Source organism: Delphinapterus leucas, chromosome 6 (assembly GCF_059928025.1).
Source record: "Delphinapterus leucas isolate spDelLeu-1000000601 "Yukka" chromosome 6, BTC_Dleu_Yukka2, whole genome shotgun sequence".
NCBI lineage: Eukaryota > Metazoa > Chordata > Mammalia > Artiodactyla > Monodontidae > Delphinapterus > Delphinapterus leucas.
The window spans coordinates 81,253,669-81,268,665 of record NC_143134.1 but is presented as its reverse complement, the minus strand read 5'-3'; the positions used below and the strand labels follow the sequence as shown (position 1 = coordinate 81,268,665).

General features: G+C 39.3%; 1 protein-coding gene across 1 annotated transcript in view; it reads right to left on the bottom strand.

The window, feature by feature from the left end:
• Positions 1–1,129: 1,129 nt before the first annotated feature.
• Positions 1,130–14,997, bottom strand: part of PCSK5 (proprotein convertase subtilisin/kexin type 5) — a 316,119-nt gene continuing 302,251 nt past the window's right edge. The window contains exons 17-21 of the mRNA XM_022573484.3: positions 12,182–12,266; positions 8,175–8,272; positions 7,614–7,743; positions 7,084–7,199; positions 1,130–3,768 (exon numbers count right to left, since the gene is read on the bottom strand). Of these exons, the coding sequence (XP_022429192.1) occupies positions 3,653–3,768; positions 7,084–7,199; positions 7,614–7,743; positions 8,175–8,272; positions 12,182–12,266 (545 nt within the window). The 3' untranslated portion in view covers positions 1,130–3,652. The remainder of the gene's footprint in view (positions 3,769–7,083; positions 7,200–7,613; positions 7,744–8,174; positions 8,273–12,181; positions 12,267–14,997) is intronic.

Below are 14,997 nucleotides of genomic sequence, written 5' to 3'. Positions count from 1 at the left end.
ATGCTAGTCCAGACAGCTCTAGGAAACTCGGCCTGACCAATCCAATTCAAAGGAATTTCTGCCTGTCTGAACTTAGAATTCACTACTTAGTATTAATGGTCTTAATACTGAATTTTATTTTTATTATTCTGAGTCTGGTTATGTAATCCCAATCAATTTATTTCAGTCCATATGCCTCAGCTTTCTCATTTATAAACAGAGGATAATACATGTCTCTGCTCTAGAGTTTGTGTGAAACTTAAAAGAGGATATATTTATATCAGTATATATATATACTCTATATTCCCATATTGTACAGCACATAGTAAGTGGTCAATAAAATTAGTTTCTCTCCATTTCTGTAATGGGACTTCATGGCAGCAGGTCTCTCTTATACCTTCTTGTATCCCCAGATCTTTAAACCTAATTGGAGCGCAATATGTGTGTCACTTCTGTTGATTTCTCATTTCTTTTTGCAAAAGACAGGGCATTGAACTTTCAAGGCTAGTGACCATCTCAAGCAGGTTTCACAAAGATCTATAATCCATGGTTGTTTTTTGCTAACTATACAGTCCTACCCTGTGGCATGTACTGGAGACTGATTTTAGAAAAGTCATCTTCTAGGCCTCCAGGGATACAGCCAACTAACAATGATACACAGGATATTAGCCAATTGAACAAGGTCATCTTCTGTAACAGCTTTCACACCTGCCCCCGCTGCCTGACCTCTTTGTGCCCAGCCCCTTGGTCCCCACCCTTCCATACACCCACTGGCGGGTATGCAGTAGTCCATGCCCAGGGGGAAACCAGGGAAAGAACAGGTCCAGGTGGCCCTTTCACTGGACATGGCATCTGTACAATGCAATAGCAACTGCACCGAACTTCTGTAGATTTTTTTCACAATCTGCTTACTAAAAATGGGATTTAACATACATTCATGACCAAACCTAAACTGATCCTTTCTTCCATTGCTGTTTTTTTTTTTTTTTTTTCAGTTCCCACCTCTGCTCACCCTTTTTCCCAACTTTATTTAGATGGTTCATTCACCTCACCCTTTCCTCCATATTCAGCGTCTATGTGGAAACAGAGAAGTTTCTCATGACCTCACCCTTTCAGAGATGTTTGCACATGGGTACGAACAGATCAAATAAACAGGAACTTAGGTTAATTTAATAGAAAAAATAAAATATGGAATAACATTGATTTTGGCCAGTATCAATTACAACCATTCTACTATATTTTACAAAAAAACAACTGAACATTTTACACATGTACAGTATTTTTCAGTAAAAGTGGATTTGGATTTAACAATGGATCACTAATGAAAAATCAAAAGACAAAAGAAAACAGAAGATAGGACTTTTGTCTCTAGAGGTTAGAGCATTTGTTAAGTCTCCAAACTTTGTACTATCCATTACATATATCTCATTATGAATATATATATTTATACATAATATATAACATTAACTTAAACTTTGAAAGCATTATGTTCTAGTTAATAATATTCTGTAGATAAACGAGGCAGTAACCACTAGTAGTTAAACCAGTATTTCCACAATGTGTGCCTGCGTGGTCAGTGAGAAATGGAACACATGTTGGTAGACCCCAATGATTTTGACTGTCAGGTTGAGACTTATTTGTCTAAGAACACAGACATCATTTTTATTTTTCCCTTCATAGTAACTTTGTGCCTCATATATTATGGGTGGGTTCAGTTAAATGGATTTCTTTGCAGGCAAATCTGGTTTCACCATCTGCTTGACCTTGCTTTAGGCTCTCACTTGCTTTTGTCCACTTAGAGACTGTGCCTTTAAATGTAAGACTTTACATGCCATACCTGGGACTAACTTGCTTTCTTCGGGTCAGAAGGGCCTGAAGTGTTCTGAAGAGGAAAATTACTCAACAAAGTCAGTTGATTCCCTAGTTACAGGTGAATCATTACGTGACTCAGTATCACTACAGTGCTCTTAAGAGGGTCATTAGACTTTATACTCATTATTTACCTTGGGTTCAATGTTAACTTTGATGTCTAGGAATGCATATTTTCAAGGTAGGCTTTTTACTACCTTGCTGCTTGGATGGGGACCTTAGTTAGCATCCACTTCCCAGGATAACCTATACTGATATCATTCCTCTTCTCGTCTGTGAGGCCAGTGACATCTTGGAAGTGAGGCTGTCAGAAGCCTAAAGCTTGCAAGATGGCTGGTCATTCTCAAAGCAAATGAGGTCACCAATGGAGCTTTGATATGAAACATGAAGAAACTTGGTATCAGTCTATCCTCTCCTAAACAGAGAAACTCAGAGTTATAAAAAGATCTATCAGGTTTCCTCATTTTTGACCACTGATCCAAACAGTCTTCACATAATTCAGTCTGCTAGATTCCAGGATGTGTTTGGGGAGTCATAGAAAACCAGTGAAGATATTTCCAAGAAAACAGATGATCTCAGTGACATTCAGTGGACAGGTGTATCATAGCATGGTTATAGAGGGACAGAGGAGTGGGAAAAGAACAGAACCAGGAGGGTACAATCATGCTGCCCATATTCCATTTCCAGTTTTATTTTCTTAAAATGACAAGATGAAAAAAACTTCTAATAAGCACCATTGAAAAATGTTGCCCGGCCAACTTGGGCACAAGCTTAAATATTATTTAAATAAATTCCATTTCTTAAAAATACAGGACCTTTTAGAAACTTTTGACTCCCGGAAGAAATTTTCTTCATCATATCCAAAATGCTTCCCACTACAACACATGGAATTTCTGATGGCCTTAAAAAAAAAAAAATGCTATGGGGATAATGGCTGAATAGCACCAAGAGATTGTGCAGGGTTTACAAGTGAACACTCTGGATTTGGGGGGAGCTGGATCAGTCTCAGCTATTTTGTGAATCTTTGCATTCTGTCCATCACCACTTTGACTGTGCAGAGCAATCCCATTTGACCAGCTGTATGTGAAATAACCGAATCTACCATAGAAAAGCCAGTAGCAGCAAGCCTATTTGATGAAACCAGTGGAGCAGACTTATCAAGTGGGCATAATGCCAAAACCAGCACATAACGCATGAAGTAAATTATGTGTGGAAAGTATCAATGGTCAACTGTGAAAAACCAAGACAGACGACACTGAACACAACTCTGCGGGATGTTCTTAATGCCCTTAGGTCCGGTTTTCTGCCATTTCCCCCAACAGTGGACTCAAGCATGAAAAATGATGGATGCATGAGCTTTCTGTTTCATTTTGATCTATGTCTGCTCTTGTGATGTTTTTGAAAGGTATATTTTTAGGCGTCTCAAAGGGGAAACAAGCAAGTAAATGTAAAAGGAAAAGAAATGGACCTTCAAAAACAGGGCAGGAAGTCAAATCATTACTTTAACGTCAAATTTTGGCATCAAATGCTTTGGTCATACAATACTGTCTCTGTGGTTCTGGCTGTTTAGCACTAAACACCCAGTTATAAAAGGTAGGCTTGTTGTAGGTTTATTTTTTTTTTTTCCATTTAAGTTCTGACAAAACAGTTCACCATCTCCCTGCACAAATTTGAGAGAGAGAAAAAGAGAGCAAGAAAGAAAGAGGTGGCTTGCTTTTTTTTTTTTTTGCTTGCTTTTTTCTTTTTAATAATAATATGGAGTAATCTATAAGTCTACAGGAACAAAGAAATCTAGGATGGCAGCTCAGCCTTGGAATGTACAGGTTTTGCAGCAAAGTTGTTGAAGAACCTTCCGTTGGCACAGATTGTTCTTTTTCACTAGCATACAGAAGCCTCCTTCCGCCCAGGACTCTTCCGTTGCTTTTCCAGGAAGTCAGCAAGAGAGAGGGGAAGTTGAGGACGAGAGCAGCATGATGGACACACACGGAAGAAGGTTGTGATTGGCCAGAGAGGCAGATTGGGGGGATTGGAAGAGATCATTCGGGGGCAGTCAACAGGAAGAAATTTGGTCCACCCAAAGTGATTTCAGTCAACAGCATTGTTTTCAAGGAGAGATATTCCAGTCCAACGGTAAATGTGATTGGTATCCATTTATGAAAGGAAAAAATAGATTAGAAAAAGAATAAATTAGAAATCAATAATAATATAGGCAAGGAATTTTTCTTTTCAGAGTTACCTAGAGCAGAGCGTATACAGTCATTTATACTATATTTCACTGACTCCAAGACACTGGATTTCAGATGCACCACTACTTTAAGTACTACCAAGAAAAAAATTCATATGCAATGGTGACACAGTAGGCTCTTACCAGAATATTAGTTTTATGCTTATTGAAAGTATTAAATTTATATAACATGCTGTTTTGTTTCTGGGCGTATGTAATAATTCTTCCTTTGAATATTGAGAAATAGTTTAACTTGTTCAAGCTATTATGAAGTGCAATTAAATGCAACACAAGTAGGAGTGATCATGCGCCTAACTCAGTTGACTAGACATATCTGTGACTAAGTCACAGGCGATGACAACTATGTCACATCAACCTGTGGATCAAAAGCAGTTGTAAGCTGCCATGAATTATAAGATGCATCTGATTCCAGAGCTGTTAAAATATATTAAAAAAGTATGTCTTAGAATCACTGAAATATGACAGTTGAAAGAAAATAAACAGCACATCCCTGAATGCAACTGCCACGTGATTTGAAAAGCCTGGTGAGCCATCAATGATCTCATTCCTTTAACCGACCTGAAAATGGACTCATCACAAATCATGGTTCTTCATTTTCCACTTTTCCCTGCAATCCTGACACTCCACTTTTACCAAAGTGCCATTGGCATAAATTATCCCATGCTTGCTGTGGTTTAGGGAAAGCCGTTAAAGCATCGCAAACCTTGAAATGCCCGGTACCAAGTGCTGTGGGTGAAAATTTCAAACGAGCACTGGCTGGTAACTAAAAGGTGATACTTACATAGTACCTGGGGTGCTATCCCTCAATCTTCTCACCTCCATGTTGTGTGGTCAGAATTAGCCCTGGCCACGAAAAGTTTGAACACAGAGCCTGAGCAGGTCTGCCCGTCCCGGCCAGATCAATCATGCATTAGAAAAGCTATGAAGATGCAGAGTCACCTGTGATGCTCTGTGGATATGAGACCATAAATGATGTTCCTATGCATGCCATCGCATGCTCAGATCTTTCTGATGTTTGAGATTCCTAACGGGAAGTTGTAGAATAACCATATGAGGTCGACAGCATTATCCTTCTCATTTTTACAGATGAGGGAAGTGAGGCCCAGAAAAGCTCACAACCTGCCCAAGGTCTGGAGGCTAGGTATGAATGACAGCATTCTGACTCCTGAATCCCCATTCTCCCAACCACAGCACTCTTCTGCCTCTTGTGAAATTTCCAGAAGAGGAACCATTCAAAAGAAGACAAAGATTAAACCCAGGGAAATGATTTTATCGGGGAAAACTGTTCCAAATGCATAGTTTTTTTATTTTCCTATTTTCCTAACAGTCCAAAGATGTTTAGAACAACGATGGTTCAAAACATTTTCTTTCTACATCATTGAGATGCACGTCTGCAAAAAATTTAGGCACAAATTTTAGGGCCCTCTCTGCATGACTTATATCGAGAGTCAAAGTTCACAAAAGGCTGGAGTTGGAATAATTTAAATTCATTCATTTTATAGATGGGGAAACTGAGGCTAGAAAAGTGAGGGAACTTGGTATTTCCCAAATTGTCAGGGGGAATGGCGGCACATTAAAAAGACCTGAGAAGATTGTAAAGCTATCAGTGCTCAAACTGTACCCCAAGACCAATTTAAATGAATCTTTGGGGAAGGTCTGGGGTCCTGGCATTTTGATGGAGAACCACTGGTGCAATGAAAAGAAAAACAGACCGACATTAACATTAGAACCAATCTGTGGTTGGTTCTGTCATTAGATAGATGCCTATCTATCACAGCTTAATGAAAGATTCAGATACCATTTGATTGTTATTTACATACCAAAATTATAAACAATCCAAATAAGAGGAGAGTGGCAATAAACTGTGGCATCTCCACATGATAGAATATTAAGCTGTTATTAAACATGAAGTTTCTGAAGACTTTGTAAAAACATAAGATAATGTTTATCTAATGCTTAGTGCAGAAAGCAAGATACAAAACTCCATGTACACGGTATTTTAAAAATCTGATGAAAAGTACATATGCCAAAAGACTGGAAAAAATACCGTAGGTAGCCTTTTCTAGTTAGTGTTTGATGTATGATTCCAACTATATGACATTCTGGAAAAGGCAAATCGATGAAGACAGTAAAAAAATTAGTGGTTTCCAGGGGTTGGGCAGGGGGAGGGAAGGAGGGAGGAACAGGCAGAGCACAGAGGATTTTCAGGGCAGTGAAGGTGTTCTGTATGATAGTACAATGGTGGATACTTGTCTTTATACATTTGTCCAAACTCATAGAACACCAAGAGTGGACCCTGACGTAAACTATAGACTTCGTTGATAATGATGTGTCAATGTAGGTATCAGCTATAACAAACATATCATTCTGGTGAGGGACACTGATAATGGGAGTGTTTGTGTGTGTGTCTGTGTATGTGCGTAGGGTAGTCAGGGGCTATATGAGAACTCTGCACTTTCTGCTCAATTTTGCTGTGAACCCAAAACTCTAAAGTTGTAAAGAACCAAGTTTACTACGTAAAAAAAAATTGACTAGTGCCATCTTGGTTAGTGGATGCTCTAGTTCTTCTTGCAATTAAAACAACCAAAAGGGCTTCCCTGGTGGCACAGTGGTTGAGAGTCCGCCTGCCGATGCAGGGGACACGGGTTCATACCCCGGTCCGGGAGGATCCCACGTGCCGCGGAGCGGCTGGGCCCGTGAGCCATGGCCGCTGAGCCTGCGCGTCCGGAGCCTGTGCTCCGCAACGGGAGAGGCCGCAACAGTGAGAGGCCCGCGTACCATAAAAAAAAACCCCCCAAAAAAACAAACAACAACCAAAAAACCAAACCCATTGAGGGTAGAAGTTCGAGATGAATGAACGCCAACAAGATATTGGGCGTGTCCTATCTGGGGCACGCTTGAGAGTTTCATTTTCAAGTGGAAATATATTAGACCTTAACGTAGAAAGATCACACTTTGCTCAGAAGATCGAAACGAGCAGTTGTACTCACCGTCCTTGCAGATGGCTCCCATTTGACACATTCCTAAGTCTAAGAGATGCCCACTGGGGCAGCTCGTACAGTTCTTGAACCCCGGACCGTTGCATGTCAAACAGCTGGTGTCACATCTAAGGGGACAATGTACAATTTATCATCCTTTTGCACATCAGGCACAGAAGAAGATGTGTTTGCTACCAACCTCTTAATGTCTTAAACTTAATCTTCTCCCTTTGAAGATGCCACAAAAATCTTTTCTTACAATAACTGCTAGGTTTGACAACATTAAAGAAAGTCTAGCAGGTAGACTATGATTTTAAAGGGGAGAGAGCATGCATTTGAAACAGAAATATTACTTTAGAGGTTTTAAAGTTCTTCTGAGGTGGAAAAAAAAATCAGTTGGGTTAAAGGTTCAGCACAGTGTCCACAGGTAAATGTTTGAACCTTATTTTTCATTAATAATTCTGTTTCATATTATTTATGAAGGCAGTCAAATAAGGAACCCGGTAGCCGAACACTAGGGCTTAAGGGGTGGATCCACTTACTTTTTGCAGGATTTGTATCCATTTTCTGAAGAGTGGTCGAAGTAATGGCTGATACTACAGCTCTGCACGCACCTCCCATCCTCCATGAAGTAGCCCTCTGTGCAGTTAATACACCCACCAGCACCTGCTCCTTAAAAGCAAGACAGATGCCGAAGACAGAAACAAAACCTCAGAAGAGGTTGCATGATGGGCTGCTTCTTGCATAGTTGGTTAAAATGGCATTAATAGGTTGTAATTTTAATAATTATGATATTTGTGCTTTTCCTTATGTTCTTTGGAAAAAACAATGCTCCAGTTTTACATTGAACCCATTTGCCAAAAACATCAAATCTCTTTGGAAAGCGAAGGAGGTATCACTGGGAAATTTAAGTTTTCAATGAGCATGGGCTACTAACGTCTGACTTCTGAGAATACATGCATGATCATCAGAAGAGACCCATGCTTCTTCAGCATTTATTTTAAAAATATCAAATGGGTTTGCATGAGTGATAGATAAAGACAGGTAAACAAAAGCCAAACCAGAGCCAGAAGAATAAACAAGAGGACTGGGAGAGAAGGTACCAGCACAGGTGGCGCAGAAGCGGTGACAGGGTTGGCAGTCTTGGCCGTTGAAGTACCGTCCGTCCTCACAGGCAACGGCACACCGGGATCCCTGCAGGCTGAAGACACAGACACAGACACAGACTGCTGTGAACAGGCAAAGCAGTCATGACTCCCCAACGCCATATGTAACAAATATAGTTCCCCCCAGAGACCAGTGGCTTTGGCAAAGCTTCGAAGCATGGGAAATAGCCCCTGTAGTCTTTTTTTTTATCTCCTCCCAATGCCTATAATGCTTCTCTGTGCCTAAAATTATGTCTGTAGCATACACACGTGCTGCAAGCTTTGGGGACATTTCTCTTAGTTATTACACTGGCTGACACATTTCTTCTTAACATTTTACAACATGGAGGTTTTTAAAAGTATTTTATTGACCCAAACAATCACCTTAGCTAACAATATGCCTGCCAATTCCCTGATATCCAGACCTCCTAGACCTACTATGCCAGCGGTCCCCAACCTTTTTGGCACCAGGGACCAGTTTTGTGGAAGGCAATTCTTCCATGAGATGGGAGAGAGGGGGCAGTAGTGCGAGCGCTGGGGAGCGGCCCATGAAGCTTCGCTCGTTTGCCTGCCGTTCAACTCCTGCTGTGCGGCCCAGTTCCTAACAGGCCGCGGACCGGTAGCGGTCCGCAGCCCGGGGGTTGGGGACCCCTGTACTACACAATAAACTTAAAAGTAGTTTTGTAACTATAAATGTAGTAGGAACACATGGTAGAATGAGTTACAACTGAATAAAAGCGTGCACAACTATCCTTGCCCAACCCCCAGCTCAAACTCCCAGGAATAGCCTTTTTTTGATTTTAAGTGTTTCTGATTTTAGTTCTTCTATTGGTTCCTATCAAAACAACGAGAATTCTAATATACTTTTGCCTTTATTGCTTGATTTATTAATTTTAAACTCTAATGAAAAATTTGGCAAAATTATCTACTTATACTGCTGCTTCTCCAAACATCTTGATTTTCCTTAGTTATACTATTATTTAGTCTTTTTAGGTGTTATCTGTGTCGTATTTTCTCTAAATAGCACTCTTAGGCGTTACCTAATGAGTTGCTAGAATGTCAAATGAGGAATGTGTACTTTTTTCTTCTAATTTTTATCAGCTATGAGCTTTTTCATAGTCTACAGACTGATTCTTAAAATAACAAATGCATAAAATTTACAACATTTAATATACAAATTTTACTCACGGAATAACTCAATAGTGAGACGGTTACCATAATCCTATGTCACCCACTAGACAATACTAGAAAATGGGTATCTAAGCAACAGGGTCAAATGCTTTCTATTTTCTTATAAAAAATATATTTCTCTATATTGTTCCAATTCACATCTTACTTGACTGTGTTTTGAATATGGATCATACTATTAAAAAGTAACATTTATTTTTCCCTATGCTCTTTAAAGAAATTTGGAAAGGACAAAACCCAAAGTAGTTGAAAAAGAATCCCGAACAGTCCTGTTCACATTTTAATCCATTTCCTTCTAGTATTTTATGCATAGATATTTTTGTTTGTTTTTAGCCAGTTATTTAAAATTTTACAGGTCTCTTGAGAAAAAATGGCCAACCCTAGAAGCCCCTAAGGAAAACGCAGGGAGCCTCAAGGAGACAGAAAGTATATTTCATTCATAGATCTTCTACTGGCCAGAGAGCTGTCATTTAAAAAGCCAGTAAAAGAAAATCCCTTTCCTTTTTGTAGAGCTGTAAAAAGGGGACAGTGCATCAAATGAATCCTTTTGCGGGAGGAAACAGGACTACCAAAAAACTTATCAAACTTTTAAAAAAGCTGCCTCGTTTTTCTAATAAAGGACATTACTTCTGAGGTTGGCACTTATTCAGCAGGAGACAGAGGCTGCACTGTGTGAGGAGGGAATGCACTAAGTGGGACGTGCAGCAGAGCAGTCTCTGTGAACCATGATGCTTTCTGCTGGTTCCAAAATACAGGGGTGGCAAGGCTAACGAACCTGGTACCGTGAACTCCTGGGTTCTTTCTGGGGTAAGCCATCCAGGTTAGACCTGTGCCGTCCCACACGCTCTAGCACCCATGGCTCGGAAGCACTTGAAATGTGGCTAGTGTGGCCGAGGAACAGAATTTAACATTTTATTTTATTTTTGTTAATTTCATTCTAAATTTTACAAATTGGCACTTGATTTGGTTATTGGCAAACTTCTGAGTAAGTGTGGAACAACTTGGCTATATAAAAATCTACTTCAACTACATTTTATAAAATCTACATACAGATCAAGTATTTCTCATAAAAAATTATTGTCTGAATTGAGATGTGCTTTAGGGGTGAAATACATATCAGATTTCGAAGGCTAGGTACTACAAACAAAAAAGAATATAAAAGATCTCACTAATTATCTTGTATATTGTCTTACACTGATTACATGTTGAAATATTTTGGATATATTTGATTAAATATTTTATTAAAATAAATTTCACCCGTATCTTTTTACTCGTTTTAATGTGGCTACTGACATATTTAAAATAACATATGGTTCTCATACTTCTGTTGGAGAGCACTGGTTAACTTACTCTATCAAATGTTCCCTAAGAAATATAGAGAATAATCTTAATCTTTCATTTCTCATGGACCAATTCAGTATCAGATATTGGAATAAGTGCTTTGTAAATGTTATCACAGTTAATCCTTATCATAATCCAGCAACATCGGGGTTATTATCACCTTTTTTTTTTTTTTGTGGCACGCGGGCCTCTCACTGCTGTGGCCTCTCCCGTTGCGGAGCACAGGCTCTGGACGCGCAGGCTCAGCGGCCATGGCTCATGGGCCCAGCCGCTCTGCGGCATGTGGGACCTTCCCGGACCGGGGCACAAACCCGCGTCCCCTGCATCGGCAGGCGGACTCTCAACCACTGCGCCACCAGGGAAGCCCGATCACCATTTTATAGATGAGAAAACCAGAGCTCAAGAGGGCCAAAGTGACTTGGCCAAAATCACACAGCTCATAAATGGCGGAGAAAGATTTGAGCTCACATTTATCTTCCTTCTTTTCATTATGCCAATCTGCTCCTTCTACAAAAAGCAGTAGGAGGCCGACCAGACTGATATTTATCAAAACTGAAGTCCTGAGGTAAAAGGTGCTAAGCAAGCTGACACTGAATGCATTTATGGGGAAAAAAAGAAAGCCATGGAATAATCAATTAATCTAAATAAAAATGATGTTCCACTATTAATTAATGCAAAGAATTACCTGCCCAAAAACTGCCTGGACCCTGCATATTTCACCTCTGATCAACGGTGAAAATAGAGGTACTGGTGATTCTTGAAAGGGAAGCAAGGGAGCACAATTCTAGCTCTATGTAATAAACCCAGAGTCCAACTCCTCACTCAGTGTGGGATGATCTGACCTTCTCTAAGGATATCAAGAGAATACCTAGTTCATTTGAGCTGCATGTTATTCTCTCAAAGAATCTATCAACTATCTGGCTTTAGCAATGTGCAAGTCTCATCCATTCAAGGAAAATATCCCTTGTTTTAAATCTATGTGCATATCATAGCATAATGGAACCAGCCTGAGGTGCTGAAGATAAGAGAATGATTGGCTATACGGAGAGAAATAATAAAGATAAGGGAATAGTTTCGACCATCAGAGGAATGAATCATGGGGATTAAATATAATTCATTGGTGTTACCTACACAGTAATCCTTGACTGATGTACTACCGGTCAAAAAGCCTGAAGCAGGCCTCTCAAATGGCCATTTATTTTCTTGTATTTGAGCCATCTTTTCTAAAGGGAATTTTATTTGGTTTATAAACCTTCCTTAGCCAAGATGGTATCCATTTTTTCACATAAAATGGTAGAGATAATGCAAATAGCAGTCAAGTGTTTGAATGGGAGTCAAACCAAGGGTAACTTATAAAAGGGTTATATTTACTTTTTTTTTTATTTGTACTGAGAAGTCCTTGGGCTGTTACTTGATGAAATCCTTCACTCTCTTACCTTGACCCCTCCCTACATTCTGTACAGTTGTCGGATTCAGTACATGTCTTGCAGTTTTCACTGCATTTCCGGCAAAGATTTTTCTCTGTTAAAAAAGAAAAAGTAACAAGGTTATAAATCAATTTTGGTCAGCTGGATTCCATCAAAGCATGTGTTCTAATGTTTGTTAATGTATGCTATAGTACACATGGCCTTGAGTAGGAAACTGTAGGAAAAGCCCCAGACTCAGCATTTGCTACCACTTCTCAGCAAACCAAATACAGGTAGGAACTATATAGCATGGGGTAACACCTTAGTGATAGCTACCATTTTATAGACAAGAGAACTACAGCCCACTTAATTCTTAAATAGTTTATTGGTTTTTTTCTTCTTCCCATTCTCTTTCCCAAGCAGGGCTTCCTAACTTCCTACAATGAAAATCTCACTGATGAAGCTGGGGCAATGTCACTAGTAAGTGTTGAGAAGCAACACTACCAGTTGAGGGATGGAATGGTAGACCCCATGCTCACAGCTTTAAGGACTACTCTGACGAACTATACTAGAAAAGAGAACTTGCTTTTAAGATTGCAGGTAAGGGTTGATTATTTCTTGCATTGTTTAGTGTCTTAAACTTTATAGCAGCTGGAGACTTGATACCTTCTCTGAGATGCAAGTGGATTCTAACCTCATGTGTATGTAGACTTGAATGAAGCTTTGTCTATAGGCTTCTCTATCTGCTTTTTATTTAGCTGGTGTTCTTCAGGGTTCCACAGAGAAGCACTGCTTTAATGGATCCCTCTAAGGACCTCCTGGAAGTCCATTTCCTTTCTCAATTCTGAGCCCCTTTACAATCTATGATCTCCCCCTCATAGTGTCATTGAGGCTACTGGACATGGCATAGGCTCTGAAACCAGAGGACCTAGATTTGTGTTATGCTTTTAGCATTTCCAGTGGGCAAGTTCACAGTCTCTGTTCTCCCATTTGTTAACTAAATATTACAATAATGCGTACCTCTCAGCTTGTCTTGAGGAGTTAATGACATTATTCAAGGGAACTGTAAATATGTTGGCGGTAATTACTGCTAGTCACGATCATACATAATCGCTATGTTATATGTAAATGGACTCATTAAAGGAGGAAATTAAAACAAAAGGCAATTGCATAGAAGGAGAGAGATGCACAGACCACTTGTATCAGCAAAGTAATTGTTTAAATAGCCTTCTTTAACCATCTACCTTCCAGGCTCTGGCAAAAGAACTGGTTCTCTCAGTTATCTTTATCCTATCATATACCATCTAGAACCAAATTCCTTTTCCAAGGCTCAGCCTTCTTGAAAGAATTTTGAATTTTTTCTTCAGGGAATCCTACTTTATTTCTGATCCCTTTTCTAAAAATTTTTATTGAAGTATAGTTGATTTACAATGTTGTGTTAATTACTGCTGTACAGCAAAGTGATTCAGTTATACATATATACACATTCTTTTTTATATATTCTTTTCCATTATGGTTTATCATAGGATATTGAATATAATTCCCTGTGCTATACAGTAGGACCTTGTTGTTTATCCATTCTGTATAGAAAAGCTTACATCTGCTAACCCCAACCTCCCACTCCATCGCTCCCCCTTGGCAAGCACCAGTCTGTTCTCTATGTTCCCGATTTCTGTTTCTGTTTCATAGATAGGTTCAGGTTCATTTGTGTCTTATTTCAGATTCCACATATAAGTGATATCATATGGTATTTGTCTTTCTCTTTCTGACTTACTTCACTTAGCATGATATTCTCTACTTGCATCCATGTTGCTGCAAATGGCATTATTCTTTTTTATGGCTCTGAGTAGTATTCCATTATATGTGTGTGTGTGTGTGTGTGTGTGTACATACACACATCTTCTTGATCCATTCATCTATCTATGGACATTATGTCTTGGCTATTGTGAATAGGGCTGCTATGAACGCAGGGGTGCGTGTATCTTTTTGAATTATAGTTTTGTCTGGATATGTGCGCAGGAGTGAGGCTGCTGGATCATATGGTTGTTCTATTTTCAGTTTTCTGAGGAACCACCATACTGTCTTCCACAGTGGCTGCACCAACTTATATTCCCATTAACAGTGTAGGATGGTTCCCTTTTCTCCACACCCTCTCCAGCATTTGTTATATGTAGACTTTTTAATGATGGCCATTCTGATCGATGTGAGGTGGTACCTCATTGTAGTTTTTGTTTTGCATTTCTCTAATAACTAGCAGTGGTTGAGAATCTTTTCATTTGCCTATTGGCCATCTGTATGTCTTCCTTGGAGAAATGTCTATTTAGGTCTTCTGCACATTTTTCGATTGGGTTATCTGTTTTTCTTGTTGTTGAGTTATATGAGCTGTTCTTATATTTTGGAAATTAAGCCCTTGTCCGTCACATGATTTGCAAATATTTTTTCTCATTCTGTACGTCATCTTTTCATTTTGTTTACGGTTTCCTTTGCTGCGCAAAAGGTTGTAAGTTTGATAGGTCTCATTTGTTTATTTTTATTTCTACTGCCTTGAGAGACCGAAGAAAACAGTGATATGATTTATGTTAGAGAATGTTTTGCCTATGATCTCTTCTAGGAGTTTTATGGTGTCATGTCTTATGTTTAAGTTTTTAAGCCATTTTGAGTTTATCTTTGTGTATGCTGTGAGAGTGTGTTCTAACTTCATTGATTTACATGCAGCTGTCTAACACTCCCAACACCACTTACTAAAGAGACCGTCTTTTTCCCATTGTATATTTGTGTATCCTTTGTCGAAGATTAATTTACTGTAGATGTGTGGCTTTATTTCTGGGCTCTCTATTCTGTTCCAT